The sequence below is a fragment of the Phyllobates terribilis genome, unplaced genomic scaffold (genome assembly GCF_046119375.1).
Source record: "Phyllobates terribilis strain yellow unplaced genomic scaffold, ASM4611937v1 Scaffold_8__6_contigs__length_399053987, whole genome shotgun sequence".
Taxonomy (NCBI): domain Eukaryota; kingdom Metazoa; phylum Chordata; class Amphibia; order Anura; family Dendrobatidae; genus Phyllobates; species Phyllobates terribilis.
Window position 1 is genome coordinate 34,576,808 of NW_027362768.1, and position 19,927 is coordinate 34,596,734.

The following is a 19,927-nucleotide window of genomic DNA, read 5'->3' on the forward strand; positions in this document are numbered from 1 at the left end:
AGAAACCATCCAAAACCTGACAAATTCAATGGACGAGAGAGTTCAGAAGCTCATTTCGAACAAGGGGTCCTATGTGCAAATGTAACATCACCTAGAATAAAGTTTTGCGTTGAAAACTGTTTGATTTCAGTTTCTAATAACCTGCTAATGCTTATAATTTGAAAAATAACCATTTTTTTGTTCTTTATTAAAATGAAAAGGTTGATCGAAGAGTGTGGGGGATCTAAGAGTGTGGCAACCCAGTAGTCAGGATTATTTCGAATTCTGACAATCTGAGGGTCATGTTGCAGGTAGTGCAGCAAGAAGGCACTCATGTGTCTTGCGCATCTAGGAGCCCCAAAATTATTTTCCGGGCTAAATGCAGCTAAAAATGATTATTAATTTGAAATCTGGTGGAGTTTAGTATAGATAACCTAATAGAATCAGTACTGCAAACTGCTACAAGGCCCAAATTATTTTCCAGCCAAGATACAGATAAACATGATTAGTAATTTTAAATCTGGTGGAGTTTAGTATAGATGGCCTAATAGAATCAGTACTGCACACTGCTACAAGGCCCAAATTATTTTCCAGCCAAGATACAGATAAACATGATTAGTAATTTTAAATCTGGTGGAGTTTAGTATAGATGGCCGAATAGAATCAGTACTGCAAACTGCTACAAGGCCCAAATTATTTTCCAGCCAAGATACAGATAAACATGATTAGTAATTTTAAATCTGGTGGAGTTTAGTATAGATGGCCTAATAGAATCACTACTGCACACTGTTACAAGGCCCAAATTATTTTCCAGCCAAGATACAGATAAACATGATTAGTAATTTTAAATCTGGTGGAGTTTAGTATAGATAGCCTAATAGAATCAGTACTGCAAACTGCTACAAGGCCCAAATTATTTTCCAGCCAAGATACAGATAAACATGATTAGTAATTTGAAAGCTTAAAACGGTTGGTGAGGTGATTTTAACAAATCATCAAGCTTTTACTCTCCCCAGGATGACACAGGGGTAGAAAAGTCGTTTCGGATCCATGATTTGTTCATCTTTATGAACGTGAGTCTGTCTACATTATCAGTTTAGAGCCGCGTGCGCTTATCTGTCAGCACACCACCAGCAGCACTGAACACACGTTCAGACAGAATGCTGGCTGCGGGGCATGACAAGATCTCCAAGGCGTAAATGGCGAGCTCCGGCCATTTATCCAGATTGGAAGCCCAAATAGAGCAAGGGTCCAGTGACACAGTCATGGCTTCAATCTTTACTTGGAGATACTCCAGGACCATCGTCTCTAGGCGTTGACTATGTGTCAGACTTCTTGTCTCCTGTGGCCTTGCAAAGGATGGGCTAAAAAAGTGGTGAAATGATTCTGTAAAATTTATGTTACCAGCAGATACTGTGTTTCTGTTACGTTTTGAGTGCTGAACACTCGACGGTCCCATGGTTAGCAAGTTGGAACTGTGAGATTCACTACGTGCACCACTAGTGTTTTGGGGAAAAGCACATGTGTAGCGCCGGCGTCCCTGCCCTCTGCTAGGCAGGGACGCTGTTCCCCTCACCCCTCTGCTCCGAGTCCGGCGTCCTCCTCCCGCTCTGCTGGCAGCGCGCGCTCCTTCCCGGCCACTGTGCTTAGGGCGCGCGCGCGCTCCCTCCCTCTTAAAGGGGCCGCGCGCGCCATCCTAAGGAGTCCCCGGCCAATGGTCGGAGGACTTCACCATATATAAGGCACCTCCTCCAAAATGGAGTTGCCCGAGCAATGTTGTTGCACTGTTCACTACTCTGCTTCAGTCCTCAGGTCCCGTTGCCAGTTACCTGCCAGTTACCTGCCAGAATCCTGCCAGAATCCTGCCAGTTTGCTGTCTGTTTCCTGCCTGACATTCATCCTACCTGCTTGCTAGCCTGAGGTCCGACGGTCTGCCTTCCTACTCCTGTCAGTCTGTCTATGGACCAGCTTGCCCGCTCACCTGGGAGCGCACATCTGCTACCTGCCTGCTAGCCTACCTGGAGGCTCCGCCGTCACGTGCTGTGACCACCTGCCATTCCAGAGACTCCTGCCCGCTCACCTGGGAGCGCACACCTGCTACCTGCCTGCTAGCCTACCTGGAGGCTCCGCCGTCACGTGCTGTGACCACCTGCCATTCCAGAGACTCCTGCCCGCTCACCTGGGAGCGCACACCTGTTACCTGCCTGCTAGCCTACCTGGAGGCTCCGCCGTCACGTGCTGTGACCACCTGCCATTCCAGAGACTCTCGCTTGCTCACCTGGGAGCACACATCTACCACCTGCCTGCTAGCCTACCTGGAGGCTCCGCCGTCACGTGCTGTGACCACCTGCCATTCCAGAGACTCTCGCTTGCTCACCTGGGAGCACACATCTACCATCTGCCTGCTAGCCTACCTGGAGGCTCTGCCATCACAGGTCGTACCTACCCTTTACCCAGAGACTGCCCCGGTCACTTGCCGTGACCTCCTGCCCGTTCATCCAGAGACTGCCCCGGTCACTTGCCGTGACCTCCTGCCCGTTCATCCAGAGACTGCCCCGGTCACTTGCCGTGACCTCCTGCCCGTTCATCCAGAGACTGCCCCGGTCACTTGCCGTGACCTCCAGCCCGTTCACTCAGAGACTGTCCCGGTCACCTGCTGTGACTGCCTGCCCGTCTTCCCTGGTCGCCACCCGCTCCCTTACAAGGACCGCCCCCTTGCATAGTAGCTCAGAGGTTCCGCCTCCCAGACCCGTTACAGTTTGCTCGGGCCATGGAACCCGGTGGCACCCAAGCTCCCTCACTCTCGGACCTGTGTCATGAACTGTCCCGTCAGAGGTCCCAACAGGAGTCCATCCTGGGTCACCTGCGGAATGTCAATTCTCGCCTGGACACTCTGACTGCTCCACCAGCAACCACCGCCAGTGCCATGACTCGCAATCCGGCAGCTCCGCTGCCCACCAATACTATGGTATCCTACCCCGGACCCCGGCTTTCTGCACCTCCTCGCTTCGGAGGCGACTCCGCTCAGGCTCGGGGCTTTATAAATCAATGCACCCTGCACTTTGAACTCCTGTCCCACTAGTTTAACTCCGACCGGGCCAAAATTGCCTTCATCATGTCCCATCTCACCGGGGAGGCCCTGGCCTGGCTAAATCCTCTATGGGAGAGAGGAGACCCCCTGGTGTCCGACTTGCCTGCCTTTCTCACGGCTTTCCGGAAAGTCTTCGACGAACCTGGACGGAAGACCTCATCCGCATCATCTCTGCTACGCCTCCGTCAGGGAAGTCTCACCGTGGGCCAATATGCCATACGGTTCCATACCCTTGCCTCGGAGCTGGCCTGGGATAACGACGCTCTGGTATCTGTCTTCTGGGAGGGTCTGTCCGGCCGTATTAAAGATGAACTTGCCGGTCGAGACATTCCTACCACTCTCGATGACCTAATAACTCTTGCCACCCGGATTCACCTACGGTTCCAGGAGCGTGCCAAAGAAGTCACCCGTGAGAGGAGGTTTCCACGTCTAGCTCCTACTTTTCAGAAATCCGTCACTCCCTCCGTTTCTCCCCAGGTACACTCTCCTGAGCCTATGCAGGTCGACCAGACCAAGATGGTCAAAACCCGTCAGGACTTACGCCGTGCCGAGGGGAGCTGCTTCTACTGTGGCAGTAAGGAGCACCGGATCCGTACCTGCCCGGAGAGGTCGGGAAACGCTTGTGTCTAGGTTCGCTCAGAGAGGTCAACCTAGACAAGAATAAATCCTCTCCATCTCTGCTGCTGTCAGTCTCAATTATCTGCAGGGAGAATGTTTTTTTCGAACTAGCCCAACTTGACTCTGGAGCGGCCAGGAATCTTATTTCACAGGCCCTGGTAGAAAAATACCGCATTCCCACCAAACCTCTGGCTATACCATTATCTGTCGCTGCTGTGGATGGGGGCCTCTTACCACGTCCCATCCAACTCATCACCGAATCCATAACTCTGCAGGTGGGAATGCTGCATTCTGAGAGCATCTCTTTTCATGTTCTGCCTGGACTCTCTCACGCCCTCTTACTAGGTCTACCTTGGCTCCAGAGACATGCACCCGTGCTTGACTGGCAGACCGGAGAAGTCCTTCGCTGGGGACAGGACTGTCATAAGACTTGTTTGGTTCCTGTTCATCCCGCCCGTCCTTCTCCTACCCCAACTAATTTACTTGGACTTCCGATTCCCTATTGGTCATTTGCTGATGTCTTTAATAAAAAGGAGGCAGAGACATTACCCCCTCATAGACCATACGACTGTCCTATCGACCTGTTACCCGGTGCTACGCCTCCCCGTGGGTGTATTTACCCATTGTCCGCTGCTGAGACCCGGTCGATGTCCGAATATATTGAGGAGAATTTGGCCAGGGGATTCATCCGGAAATCTACCTCCCCGGCGGGAGCAGGCTTCTTTTTCGTAAAAAAGAAGGACGGCTCTCTCCGTCCCTGTATAGACTATAGAGGCCTTAACCAGATCACGGTGAAGAATAAGTACCCCCTTCCGCTCATTCCAGAATTATTTGATCGTCTAAGGGGGGCTAGAATCTTCACCAAACTGGACCTCCGTGGGGCGTACAACCTGGTCCGTATCCGTCAAGGGGATGAATGGAAGACTGCATTCAACACCCAGGACGGCCACTATGAATATCTGGTAATGCCCTTTGGTCTCTGTAACGCTCCTGCCGTCTTTCAAGAGTTGGTCAATGACATCTTCCGGGACCTTCTCTACTCCTGCGTAGTGGTGTACCTGGACGACATCTTGGTCTTCTCTCCGGATCTCCAGACTCACCGGAGAGAGGTTCGTCAGGTCCTGCTCAGGCTCAGGCAGAATCACCTCTTCGCTAAATATGAGAAGTGCCTCTTTGAGCAGACCTTGCTTCCGTTTTTGGGCTACATTATTTCTCAGACCGGCCTACGAATGGATCCAGAGAAACTGTCTGCCATCGAGAAATGGCCCCGACCGGAGGGGTTGAAGGCCATTCAGCGGTTCCTGGGCTTCGCCAACTACTACCGCCTCTTCATACCGCACTTCTCTTCCCGGACTGCCCCAATTTCCGCGCTCACCCATAAGGGCACTAATCCCAGAGAGTGGACGCCCGAAGCAGAGGAGGCCTTTCTTTCCTTAAAACAGGCCTTCTCTTCCGCCCCGGTGCTGCATCGCACAGATGGCAACAAGCAGTTCTTCCTGGAGGTTGACGCCTCCTCCTCTGGAGCCGGAGCGGTACTTACCCAAAAATCATCTTCCGGGAGAATGGTAACTTGTGGCTTCTTCTCCAAACTCTTCTCCTCTTCTGAGCGTAACTATTCCATTGGAGATTGAGAGTTATTGGCCATCAAGCTGGCATTGGAGGAGTGGCGTTACCTGCTCGAAGGGGCTCTTCACCCGGTAATAATTTACATTGACCACAAGAACTTGGCTTACCTCCAGCATGCCCAGAGACTTAACCCGCGCCAAGCTCGGTGGTCCTTGTTTTTTGCTCGCTTTGATTTTATTCTTCATTTTCGCCCGGCTGACAAAAACATCAAGGCGGACGCCTTATCCCGATCCTTTCTGGTGTCTGATCTCGAGAAGGAACCGAAACACATCATCGATCCCGCCAGAGTAATGCAGGTGGCTCCCGTGAGTCTAAATCGTCTCCCTCCCGGTAAGACGTTCATATCAGTACCTGATCGGGAGAAGATCTTACACTGGGGTCACTCGTCTAAACTAGCTGGCCACGCCGGTCAGAAAAAGATCCTCCAGCTTATTACCCAGCACTACTGGTGGCCTACAATGCACAAGGACGTAATAGACTTTGTTTCTGCCTGTGTGTCCTGCGCCCGCAACAAGGTTCCGAGACATCTGCCAGCCGGTCGCCTCCTTCCGCTCCCAGTACCTGCTGCCCCCTGGCACCATACAGCAATGGACTTTATAACTGATCTCCCCGTCTCTGCCGGTTGTACGGTCATTTGGGTGGTCGCTGACCGCTTTTCCAAGATGGCTCATTTCGTTCCCCTGCCAGGCCTCCCGTCTGCACCCGAGCTGGCTAAAGACTTTATCCGCCACATCTTTCGTCTTCATGGCCTGCCCCTCCACATCGTGTCGGATCATGGGGTACAGTTCACCTCACGCTTCTGGAGAGCCACTTGTAAACTGCTAGACGTCACCCTGGACTTCTCCTCCGCTTACCACCCACAGTCTAATGGTCAAGTGGAGCGGATCAATCAGAACCTGACCAGTTACCTCCGGCACTTCGTTAATGCCCACCATTCAGAGTGGGTGGATCTCCTGCCATGGGCCGAATTTTCTTACAACTATCACGAGAGCGAATCTTCCTCCAAATCCCCGTTTTTTGTTGTCTTCGGTCAGCATCCTCGGATCCCATTTCCCGTCTCCACCTCGGTGGACAATCTGGCTGCGGAATCTCTTGTTAACAAATTTTCCTCCATATGGGAGAGTACCCGATCCGCACTCCTTCTGTCATCCGAGCGTATGAAAAGACATGCTGACAAAAAACGTCTGGATCCTCCTCAATTCCGTCCAGGGGATAAGGTCTGGCTCTCGTCCAAGTATGTCCGGCTCAAGATTCCTTCCTATAAGTTAGGGCCTCGGTTCATCGGTCCTCTGGAGGTCATCAGTCAGATCAACCCGGTGGCCTATAAATTGAAACTCCCGGCCAACTTGCGGATCCCTAACTCCTTCCATGTATCTCTCCTCAAACCTGTGGTACTTAACTCTTTTTCCAAGTCTACAGGTACGCCTCCTGCTCCGGTTTCTGCTGAAAACGAATTTGAGGTAGAGAACATTCTGACCACCAAAAGGGTAAGAGGGAAGACCTTTTTTCTAGTAGATTGGAAGGGGTTTGGTCCTGAAGAGAGAACGTGGGAGCCCCGGGAGAACATCCATGCCCCTCTCATCCTAGCTAAATTTCTCTCTGGCCAAAAAAAGGGAGGGCCTAAAGGGGGGGGTACTGTAGCGCCGGCGTCCCTGCCCTCTGCTAGGCAGGGACGCTGTTCCCCTCACCCCTCTGCTCCGAGTCCGGCGTCCTCCTCCCGCTCTGCTGGCAGTGCGCGCTCCTTCCCGGCCACTGTGCTTAGGGCGTGCGCGCGCTCCCTCCCTCTTAAAGGGGCCGCGCGCGCCGTCCTAAGGAGTCCCCGGCCAATGGCCGGAGGACTTCACCATATATAAGGCACCTCCTCCAAAATGGAGTTGCCCGAGCAATGTTGTTGCACTGTTCACTACTCTGCTTCAGCCCTCAGGTCCCGTTGCCAGTTACCTGCCAGTTACCTGCCAGAATCCTGCCAGAATCCTGCCAGTTTGCTGTCTGTTTCCTGCCTGACATTCCTCCTACCTGCTTGCTAGCCTGAGGTCCGACAGTCTGCCTTCCTACTCCTGTCAGTCTGTCTATGGACCAGCTTGCCCGCTCACCTGGGAGCGCACATCTGCTACCTGCCTGCTAGCCTACCTGGAGGCTCCGCCGTCACGTGCTGTGACCACCTGCCATTCCAGAGACTCCTGCCCGCTCACCTGGGAGCGCACACCTGCTACCTGCCTGCTAGCCTACCTGGAGGCTACGCCGTCACGTGCTGTGACCACCTGCCATTCCAGAGACTCCTGCCCGCTCACCTGGGAGCACACACCTGTTACCTGCCTGCTAGCCTACCTGGAGGCTCCGCCGTCACGTGCTGTGACCACCTGCCATTCCAGAGACTCTCGCTTGCTCACCTGGGAGCACACATCTACCACCTGCCTGCTAGCCTACCTGGAGGCTCCGCCGTCACGTGCTGTGACCACCTGCCATTCCAGACACTCTCGCTTGCTCACCTGGGAGCACACAGCTACCATCTGCCTGCTAGCCTACCTGGAGGCTCTGCCATCACAGGTCGTACCTACCCTTTACCCAGAGACTGCCCCGGTCACTTGCCATGACCTCCTGCCCGTTCATCCAGAGACTGTCCCAGTCACCTGCTGTGACTGCCTGCCCGTCTTCCCTGGTCGCCACCCGCTCCCTTACAAGGACCGCCCCCTTGTATAGTAGCTCAGAGGTTCCGCCTCCCAGACCCGTTACAACATGTAAGATTCTGCAACAGTCTCTGCTGATACTCCTGCATGTGTGCATCTCTTTCTATGACAGGAATAAGTTCTGCAAATTTACTTTTGCACCGGGGATCTAACAGTGTGGCAACCCAGTAGTCAGGATTATTTCTAATTCTAACAATTCGACGGTCATGTTGCAGGTAGTGCAGCAAGAAGGCACTCATGTGTCTTGCGCATCCAGGAGCACCAAGTCCCTGTTGTGTTGGTGGCGAGGTAACAATCATGCTTCCTTCCTCTGCCCTCTCCCCCCAACCTCGCACAACAGAAATGTGATCAAGGTCTCCTCATCTGATGAGTCTTCCATCAGTTCGTCCTCCACTTCTTCCTGGGCTCCTGCACCTTCCTCACTAGTTTGGCTGCTACCATGTGCCCTGGTAAAACCATCTCCCCCATCCTCACATGCCTGCCGCCTTGGTGCTGCTGACCTTCTGGACCTTGCAGATGTTAGCCCTTCCGCATACAACTCCTCCTCCTCTACTTCCTCCACCTCCTCTTCTGCCACCACCTGACTCCGAATTCTGTTTAACATGTGCTCCAGCATGTAAATCACCGGAATAGTCATGCTGATAATGGCATCGTCAGCACTAAACATCTTCGTCGCCATTTCAAAACTGTGCAGAAGGGTGCATAGGTCCCTGATCTGAGACCACTCCTCCAGCGTGATTTGCCCCACCTCTGGATCTCATTGGCCCAGGCTATACGTCAGAACGTATTGCACCAGGGCTTTTTGGTGCTGCCACAGTCGCTGCAACATGTGCATAGTTGAATTCCACCTGGTAGGCACATCGCATTTTAGCCGGTGAAGTGGCAGGCCCAACGACTTCTATAGAGATGTGAGTCGCTGAGCTGCAGGATGCGAACGGCGGAAGTGAGCACACAGCGACGTGCCCTCTGCAGAAGGCCATCTAGTCCGGGATAGTGGGCTAAAAATTGCTGGACAGCCAGGTTCAACACGTGAGCCATACAAGGCACATGTGTGACATTGCCCCGGCGAAGGGCCGCACCCAGGTTTGCAGCATTGTCGCACACAGCCTTCCCTGGATTCAGGTCCAGTGGAGACAACTATTCATGAAACTGATTCTCCAGAGCTGACCACAACTCCTCAGCTGTGTGACTCACATTTCCCAGACATTTCAAAGTAAAAACCGCCTGATGACGTTGAGCCCTGCTGCCAGCATAGTAAGGAGGTGTGCAGGATCCCTTCTGCGCAGTTAGAAAGCTTGTGGCATGACCAGACAGGCTTTGGGTGCAGGTGGAGGACCGAGAGGAGGTTGAGGAGGCAGAAGAAGTGGAGCAACTTTGAGATAAAGAGGATTGACGCACAACTCGTGGGGACGGCAAGACTTGGACAGCAGCCCCTTGTCCTGCTGTCACCATAGTTACCCAGTGCCCAGTCAGCGACATGTAACGCCCCTGTCCATGCCTACTCGTCCAAGTGTCTGTGGTGAAATGCACCCTGTCACACACAGAGTTTCTCAAAGAAGCGGTGATGTTGTGTGTGACATGCTGGTGGAGCGCAGGCACACCTTTCTTTGAGAAGGTCTCGAAAATCCTCTGTGTCCACCAGGCGGAAAGGCTGCATTTCTGTAGCCAAGAGCTTGCAGATGGTGAAATTCAACCTCTTAGCTTTCTCATGGCTAGGAGGAAATGGTCTTTTACTTGTCCACATCTGAAGGACCGAGGGCTGGCTGTTGTGCTTAGACGGGGTTGAGAAGGGTGTCCCCGGCAAACTGCCGGTCTGTGAGGAAGATGCAGGCGGACATGTTAGGTTGCCTTGATCCAAAGGTGATGCTATCGATGTCGGACAGCGCTGAACACCAGCTGGTGTTTCCTCCTCCAAAGAAAATGATGACCTGCCAATCACGCTGGCTGTTGCGGGTAAAGAGGTGGCAGGTCTGCATCCAAAAACAGGTGTGACTGCTGTCCCCCCCAGTCACAGAGGATGAAGAGGCCACAGATGCACAAGATGTGGCAGATGGTGGTTGGCCCGGCCGGCTAGGCCGCAATGTAGCACAGTGAGCTTCCTACTGCAACTTATGCTTCATATCCATGTGCCGGTTCATGCATGAAGTACTGAAACTATGTATTTTTTGGCCTCTACTTAGCTTTTGCTGACAAATGTTACAGATAACACGAGTTGGGTCATCCTTATCGATCTGAAAAAATGCCCAGGCTATGCAAGGCTTAGCACCCATGCGACCTGAAGAGCCACCACGACTTGTGGTCAGAGGCAGAGTTGTGTTTGAGGATGCAGTTGTTGACGTGCTTCCAGTACTACGTCTCTGTCCAGGAAGGTGCAACCTGACCACGTTGTCACTAGCATCCTCCTCCACTTCCTCTGCTGACCTCATCGACTGGCTGACTGTGGGTTGACAGTAAGTGGGATCTCCAACCTCGTCATCATCACCCTGTGTGTTATCACACCCATTGTCCTCAGAGCCAACCTCTTCCTGCCCTGACAAAAAACTCAATTTATCGCTCCAATTAGGTATTTGCGTCTCATCATCGTCTTTCTCATTGTCTCCACCAACAGGACTTACAGTTTGGGAACGAGGGTCTACATTATGGTCAGAACCTTCTGCGTCTGGTCCTGGATCCGACTCATAAAGATTCTGGGTATCAGTGCAGATCATTTCCTCGTCTGGAGTCACAGAAGCGATGAAGCCGACCTCTGAATCCCAGGCTATAGTATGAGTAAACAGCTCTGCAGACTCAACCATCTGTTCTACCCCATACTCAGATGGGCAGCTGGAGACTTGGGAGCTGTGAGGAAGCAAGTGTGATTGGGGTGACACCTCTGAGGACTGTTGTATTTGTTATGTTGATGTTCAGGTGGAGGAGAGCCCACTTAAAGGAGCACTTGATATCCGTTGAAGCACCTGCTGTTTTTGTGCCTCATCTGGAATTTGTAGCGATTGGCGTGGCCGAAAGAAAGGGATCTTTTCACATTGTCCTCTAAAAGAAGTAGACATCTTAGCTTGGCTGGAAGATGGTCTTTATTTTGCAGATGTTACTGTTGCTTTAACACCTACCCCAACACAACACAACCTTTTTTTTCCCTTCCCAACACGCCTATTCCCCTTTCCACCAGCAGCAGGCCTTTTTCCACTCATTTTGGTGGTTAACTAATTGACAACTCTGGAGTTGTTTGCACAAAAAACAATGGATGGGAACCGAGCAGAGCTGAGTGGCCAAACTGTGGTATTAGCCCAAAAGTATTGGCTGGGTTAGATGCAGATAAAAATTATTTTGAATTTGCAACCTGGTGGAGGTTAGTATAGATGGACTAATAGAACAAGTCCCACACACTGCTACAAGCCCTAGCCCAAATATTTTTTCAGAGCTAGATGCAGATAAAAATTATTTTGAATTTGCAACCTGGTGGAGGTTAGTATAAATGGACTAATAGAATGATGCTATGCCCAAAAGGTTTTACTTCACTAGGTGCAGTAAAAAAATTTGTATTCTATACACAGGTGGTGTAGCTTGCAACACAGATAGGCTACTCCACTGACTAACACACACTGCAAGAGGCCAAAAAGGATTTGCTTTGCTAGATTTAGCCAAATGCTGTGAAAAAAACTTGCACAGCACTGGCACAGACCTGCCTGGCAAAAAGTGATAGGAACTGATGTAACCTAGCCCTCAAAAGGACTGCAATTACAATTAGTCTTTACTCCCAGCCTATCTATTTAAGAGCACAGACCTGCCTGATAAAAGTGATAGGAACTGATGTAACCTAGCCCTCAAAAGGACTGCAATTACAATTAATCTTTACTTCCAACCTATCTATTTAAGAGCACAGACCTGCCTGATAAAAGTCATAGGAAATGATGTAACCTAGTCCTCAAAAGTAATGCAATCATAACTATTCCCTACTCCCAAGCTATCTGTAGATTTGTGCGAAAATTGGCTTGAAATTAACAAAGTATAGCGCACACAGCCACAGCGGTGCCGTCTAACACGCAGCTGCAGCAGTGAGAAAATGGTGGCGATGGGGAAAATGGCTGGGTCTTATAGGGCAAGGACATGTGACATACACTGCCAATGACACATGCCCTTGCTTGTGTGAAAAAATGCAGTTCGCTCCGTGTGTGCGCTGCTGATAGGCTGACAGATAGCACCTCCCCACTGTAAATGCGGGAAAGAGAAAAAAAAATGGAGATCTTCATTATTGCTGCAGAGATCCAACCCCTTCCCCTCCCCCCGCCCCGCTGTACACTCAAACTGGGTATTAACATTAATTTTCAGCATTAATGAGAAAAAATCCAGTTATGATTTTGGTGCACGAGCAGTTATCGAACATAACCTCGAACAGCCGAATTTTTTTCAAATTGTTCATGTTCGCCGAACGGCTCGAACACCGCCCAAAACAGCTCGAATTTGAGATTGGCGAACAGTTCGAGTCGAACACCGCTCATCTCTAGTTGCAACGTACATTAGTCCAAACTCTCTCCAAATCACTGGAAAAATTCTCCTCCTCTGGCACCACCGATCCCAATTTTGAGAACAAACCAAAAGACGGATGTCTCCCAGTACAACAAAAAAAGGAGAACACCCAGCTGAGGAGGATGTATGATTGTTAAGAGCAAATTCTGCGAGAGGCAGAAACTCAGACCACACCTCTTGATTGTCCGCCACAAAACAACGCAAAAACTGTTCTACATCCTGGTTCTTTCTTTCAGTCAGTCCATTAGACTCAGGAAGATACCCAGACGACAATGGCAAATGAACTCCCAACCTGTCACAAAAAGCACGCCAAAAGCGAGCCACAAACTGAGGTCCTCTATCAGAAACAATATCCATGGGAACGCCATGAAGCTTGACAATCTCCTTAATAAGCGCCTTAGCGAGTGTCTTGATGCAGGGCAACTTAATGAATGGAACCAAATGACACGTCTTACTATAATGGTCCACGACCACCCAGATGACAGTAAAACCCTCAGACACAGGCAGATCAGCAATAAAATCCATTGTGAGATGCGTCCAAGGACTAGGAACCTCCAGAGGGCAAAGCAACCCCACAGCAGGAGTATGTGAACCCTTTGACCTAGCACACACAGTACATTGACGCACCCACTTGATGACTTCTTTCTGCCATCCAGGCCACCAAAAACTGCGACTGATAAGTCTCTTAGTCTCAGAAATTCCTGGATGACCTGCCAACCGAGACTCATGACACTCCACAAACAAATCTCTCATAAAGGCTCTAGGCACGAACAACCTCCCATGGGGAGTGTTAGATGGAGCATCATCATCAGCTTTCAGAATCCCATTCTCCAAAACAGAGTCCAATGCCACCACCACAACTCCTTTCTGTAAAATGCTCTCCTCCTCCTCGGCACCGACCGTAGGAGAGAAGCAGCGAGATAAAGTATCGTCTTTAACATTTTTAGTACCAGGGATATAGGTAACAAAAAAATGAAACCGAGAAAAAAAAAGTGCCCACCTAGCTTGACGGGCATTCAAGTGCTTGGCAGCATCCAGAAAGATCAAATTCTTATGATCTGGGAAAACCTGAATAAGAAATCTAGTGCCTTCCAAAAAATGACGCCAATGTTCAAATGCGAGTTTAATAGCCAGCAACTCCTGATTTCCAACATCATAATTCAATTCGGCTTCCGAAAAAAATTTTGAAAAGAATGCACAAGGATGTTACTCCATCCCTGTTCTCCTGAGACAAAACTGCTCTGACCCCCACCGATGAAGCATCAACCTCGAACAAAAAAGGCTTGGTCTCATCAGGCTGCATAAAGATAGGGGCAGAACTGAACCTCTCTTTGAGATACTTAAACGCTACAATGGCCTCAGTAGTCCACTGGACCGTATTAGCACCATTTCTTGTGAGATCGGTTAGAGGCTTATCAACTACAGAAAAATTCTTAATAAATTTCCTGTAATAATTGGCAAAACCCAAAAATCTCAGTATAGATTTCAAACCAATAGGCCTAGGCCATTCCTGCACAGCCTGAACCTTCACCAGGTCCATCTCAAAGCCCTCGCTGGAGACAAAGTAGCCCAAAAAACTAATTTTCTGCACAGCGAACTCACATTTCTCCAGCTTAGCAAAGAGTGAATTATCACTCAATAACTGCAAAACTTCAAGCACACTCTGCCAATGGGACTCCAGATCTGGTGAATAAATCAAAATGTCATCCAAATACACAACCACATTCTTACCAATCAAAGGTCTCAGGATGTCATTAATAAGGTTCTGAAAAAATGCAGGTGCATTGGTAAGACCAAAAGGCATCACCAGATTCTCAAAATGACCTACCGGAGTGTTAAAAGCAGTTTTCCATTCATCACCCTCCTTCACTCGTAACAAATTGTATGCCCCCCGGAGATCAATTTTAAAGAACCACTTGGCCCCCACTAACTGGTTAAACAAGTCAGGAATTAACGGCAATGGGTAGGAATTGCATACGGTAATCTTATTAATTTCACGAAAATCCAGACATGGACATAAACCCCTGTCCTTTTTTTTAACAAAGAAAAATCCAACTGCCACAGGCGACTTAGAATGGGGGTGACTCCAAATCCAGGCCTCCATTGGTTAATAAATTTGATTTCCATTGATGATTTTTGTGTGATTTTGTTGTCAACACATTCAACTTTGTACAGAACAAAGTATTCAATGAGAATATTTCATTCATTCAGATCTAGGATGTGTTATTTGAGTTTTCTCTTTATTTTTTGAGCAGTGTAGTGTGTTCCAAGTGTTCCTTAGTTTTGCTGTCTTCATTCTCAATCTATAATATGCACATTCCAGTAAGAGGAAAACAATTGCATGAAGAGGCGTTTCCAAATTTTTGACTGGTATTGTATTTTAAAACTTAAAAAAAAATAGTGTTTTCCCTACTAGACTTGAACCTGCCATCATTTGATTACTTCTGCTAAATAATGCAATACCGTGGTAAATTGACTTTATCCTATGAATACCAACCCCTGACTGAATTGATAACTAAATCAACATCCCATGACTGTGTAGTGGGATATAGGTGATTGAAGTCCGTGCCCAAGCACAGGAGCAATTTAGCTAATGTAAGTAATTGATTACAGCACGCAACAGTGATTAGAGGCAGCAAAGGAGTTAAAAGGTATTTTAATTCATATTGTTTTGATTCCTGAGTTAGCAGACACTATACTGCTCTAGAAGTTTTTATATTTGGTGAATAAAGTGTTCTCATTGAATGGTCTGTAGATAACATTTTCTAGTAAATAAAATGTATAAAAATGCAAAACCTCTAAGCAAACAATGTATGATCCTGTCCTTAGATACCTTAAACAACACTGAGGAGAGAAATACAAGAACTAGTACAAGAGTTGCCCTATTTTATGCATAGATGTAGAATTCTCCAGGTCTGAATTGTTGGAAAGCTGAAGAACAGCAATTCCTTAAAGGGAATCAGTCAGTAGAATCAAACGTCCTTAGATATCTATATGGTCATGTAGATCATAGGAAGCTGAATAAAATGATACTTTGATATCTGCGATCTGATGACTTATTCCAGAGAAATTCACATTTTTCTTATATAAATGAGCTGTTCAGCGCTATAAGCTGGGCACTGATCTGCATGAGAATCTGCCTCCAGATATTATTGTATACATACCTCCTAACTTTTTAAGAACAGAAAGAGGTACACATCATGCGGCGTGCTTAGCGCTGCAAATTTTGGCTATGCCCCTGACCACACCCCAATCCATGCCCATTTACCATTTCTTTCTCCCCAGGCAGGAGGAGTTGTCAGAGGGGCGCTGATAATGAGGGGCATTCAGCAGACACCCGAGACTGCAGGGCACAGACACAAATCCAGGACTGTCCATTGTATCCGGGACAATTGGGGCTAGAGATGAGCGGATGGATTCCCGAGTCTCTAGTCCAGCATCCAGGTCAATGGTACCTTGCGGATGGATAGGAGACCGTGAATCTCTAACCATCCGGTGTCCCCAGAGGCTTTTGATCACCGAGGGCAGCGCAACGTTATCTGTAGAGATGAGCGGTGTTCGACTAGAACTGTTCGCCAATCTCAAATTCGAGCTGTTTTGGGCGGTGTTCGAGTCGTTCGACGAACGCGAACGATTTGCAAAAAATTCGGCTGTTCGAGGTTATGTTCGATAACTGTTCGTGCACCAAAAGCATAACTGGATTTTTTCACATCATGCAGGGATTGTCTGCCACTCACTGTAATGTCACAGCCATGGTGGTTGTGGCATAACAGTGGTTGCCCAAATCGATGGGAACAGTGCTCACAGTGAAACATGAAAAGCCGGCAATTCAGCAGCGGCATAAACCGGTACCCGACAATTTATAACAGAAAGAATAGAGCATCACACATAGATTAGATAGATAGAAACATGTCAGTCACATATAAAAGAAGTACAGTGACAGTGTTGGTTACTGCACATGTCATTTAGTGTTAAAGGATTTATTTAAAAAAATAATACTGTTTTCATGCACGTCTCTTTAAAAAAGCTGGCCGGCAAATCAGCATCGGTACCCGACAATTTAGAAAAGAAAGAATAAAGCATCACACAAAGATTACATAGAGATAAATAAGTCAGTCACATATATAATAAGTACAGTGATAGTGTTGATTACTGTACTTCACATTTAGTGTTAAAATAAAGGATTTATTAAAAAAAACGGCTGCGGCAGATGTTTGAAACCTGGGAAGGGGGTAACACCCACGGAGCTTCCCAGGCAACTAATATAAGCCCCCAGCTGAATACCTAGCCTTTACTAGCTATTAAAATGGGGGATTCCCCCAAAAAATGATGTGGGGTCCCCCCTATTTTAATAGGTAGCAAAGGCTAGACAACAGCTTAGGGCTGATATTAATAGCCCAGGAAGGGTGCCATGAATACTGGCCCCCTCCCAGGCTAGAAACACCAGCCGTCAGCCACCCCAGAAATGGCGCATCCATAAGAAATTAACATGCTGTTGGTGAGTTTGGGTACGTGGCCACAATAAGGGGCCGCTGCCAGTTTGATGCTACGTGTTTATACAGCGTCAAACCTGCAGTGTTCAGATGTTACAGCATAGTGAATGGGATCTCTAGAAATCCCATGTCCACTATGCGTGCATCAGAGGATGCGAATCATCCCTGGACACTGACATGTGGCGCGTCTTTTAGGACCGCAGCATGTCAAATTCTCCTGTGGAGTCGCTAGTCTGCGCAACAGGAATTTGACCACTAGAAAGTATTGAATGAGGTAAATACGCATGGTTCAGTGAACATATGTGGATTTACCTGTGTGTAATAGAATGCAACATTTTGGATGCATCAAAAAATATGCGCCCAAAGCGCTGCTATGTCCAGATCGTGGGCACAGAGCCTAAAATTTTTTTAAAAAATGCCGTGGGCTCCTGTATCATTTTCATAACCAGCAGAGGGAAAGCTGACCACTGGGGGGTGATATTAGTAGCCAGGTAAGGGGTCATTAGCCAACAATGTTCCCTGGCAAGTAATATAAGCCCACATCTGTTTATTTAGCTTTTACTACCTAGATTACAGGGGGACCCCAGAAAAAATTGATGTGGGGTCCCTCTATAAAATCTACCCAGCAAAGGCTAAACAGACAGCTACGGGCTGATATTAATAGCCAGGGAAAGGGCCATGAATGCCAGCCCCCTCTGCGGCTATTAATATCACCCCTCAGCAGTCCCAGAAATGGTGCATCCATTAGATGTGCCAAATCTGGGACTTAGCCTCTGCTCTTCCCACTGCCCCATAGCTGTGGTGAGTGGCGTAATAGGGTTGGGGTTCACGTCAGCCTTGTATTGGCGGCTGACTTGAAACCCAGGTTAGTAATGGAGGGCATCTATAAAACACCCCCATTACTAACCGTGTAGTAAAGGTATCGCCACCTCTTCAATATATACACAGCCAGAATAAATTATTTTAATGAAATAAAAAACACACTGTTTAAAAAATAAAGATTTTCATACGCCTTGTACTGGAATCCCTCGATCTTCTGAAAAAAGCGTAAAAAAACAAACAACTATATCCCTCACCTATCCGCCATCAACGACGTAGTCCACGATCACTGCTAACGAGTGTCCCACGACGATCCATGTCTCTTCTACAGCAGTGACATCAGCAATCACTGATGTCACTGCTGTAGAAGACAGCAGTGTATACTGACAGGGATGTAAAATCACCCTTGTTAGTATACATGCTGCTGCAGGAGGTCACTTGGGTTTATTAGCTGATCAGCCCCGGTAAGGGCTCACAGCCATGACCCTGGAAACTTTTTTCTGATCAGCTGACTGCAGGTCCTGGCAGCTCAGTACACTGCTGGGAGCGAGCACGCTCCCACAGTGTACCGCTGGCCCCTGGGAGCATTGGATCACCACCGGAGACCCGGAGGACACCAGGGGGCACCGGACAGGTGATTATAGATGTTTTATTTTCTTTTTACTTTTTTTTCTTTTTTTCATCGTGGGCACGAGCAGACTACTGCTCCTCCCAGCCATTCCACTCTCGCTGTTTTCAGCAGGAGCGACGGTAGGATGAGAGGAGTAGTAATCCTTTTGTAACGATCTGGGTACCACTCGCAGCATGTTTCCAGCGCGAATTCGCGCCCATTGGATTTAATTGAAATCCAGCAAATCCACAGGTATAAATATTACACCTGCGGGTTTGCTGTGGTTCATTGCAAGTCAATGGACGAGAATTCGCGGTGGAAACACCCGAGCAACGGTCATGCTGTATTTTTTTCCGCAATGGTAATCCGGAGCAGAAATTTCCGCATCATGTGTACATCCGGATTACCAATGCTATACCTGGCAGACCTATTAACAAGCATTTTTGCAGCGCTTCCGTGGCGGGAAAACCGCGGCAAAAACACTTCAAAAATGCTTTGTATGCACATAGCCTTAGGAGGGTTGATCTTATGGACAGATTCCCTTTAAGACACTTGGACTCATTTTTTTTTTTTTTTAAACTCCATCTCCAGAAAATGGCTGAACATTCTATACATCTATTGACTTTTCATAACTGCTTGAATGGCTCTTTTATATAATATCTTTTGTACTTTTATATATATTTTAAGCATTGGTTCTAACTTTACCTTCACAGTGAGGAGGGTAATTGCTCCAGCCAGTAGCTGTGCACTGTCGAGTTCTTTCTCTGCTTGCCAGGCGATACCTAGAGTACAAATTGCTTACAGTTATTTATACATTGAAATGTGGGTTTGTTTGCTGTGGAAAAACATGACAAAATTATGCATAAGATTGCATAGATTGTATATAATTTTGAGTTTATCTAGGTTGCTTGATTCAGGGAAAAATTATCAAAGTCACCCTAATAACACAATTAGCTCTGGCAACATCACTTTTGGTTTACTTAATATCCAGTTATTGCAAAACATACATGTTGCAACATCTATTACTAAATCTTACATGTAAAGTAAAATCTTTTGTGAAATGCTTATTGCTAATATTATTTCATTAGCAGTGCTAATCCTATTACAGGCCATGGGAAAGTACGAGAGCGTGCTGTAAAATTCACAGTTACACATGATAGTACACAGTATATGAAGTTCTATTTTGTAGTGTTCATTCATGTAACATTCTTAAAGGGAATCTGTTAAGTTTAAACCCACCTAACCTGTTTGAATGAGCAAGTAGCCTTGTGAAAAATTAACTCATTACTAACTTTTATAATGTCAATCTGTTCCCTGAATCTTGAGAAATCCACATTTCTAGCAGTTTGCAAATAAAGTGCAGTGGGTATGCAGTTAACAAAACTAGCTTCCTTGGGTTACTAACATTTTTGGTGCCTCTCTTTCTCTGTTGATCAATAGCTGATGTACATCTGATGTCAGGCACTGGCCAGGAAATCAT

General features: G+C 48.0%; 1 protein-coding gene across 3 annotated transcripts in view; it reads right to left on the minus strand.

Moving 5' to 3' along the window:
* CFH (complement factor H) overlaps nt 1-19,927 on the minus strand; it is a 1,056,626-nt gene that overhangs the window by 970,434 nt on the left and 66,265 nt on the right. For all 3 annotated transcript variants that reach the window (XM_073642935.1, XM_073642934.1, XM_073642933.1), the window contains exon 4: nt 19,153-19,229. In XM_073642935.1, coding sequence (XP_073499036.1) covers nt 19,153-19,229 — 77 coding nt within the window. The remainder of the gene's footprint in view (nt 1-19,152; nt 19,230-19,927) is intronic.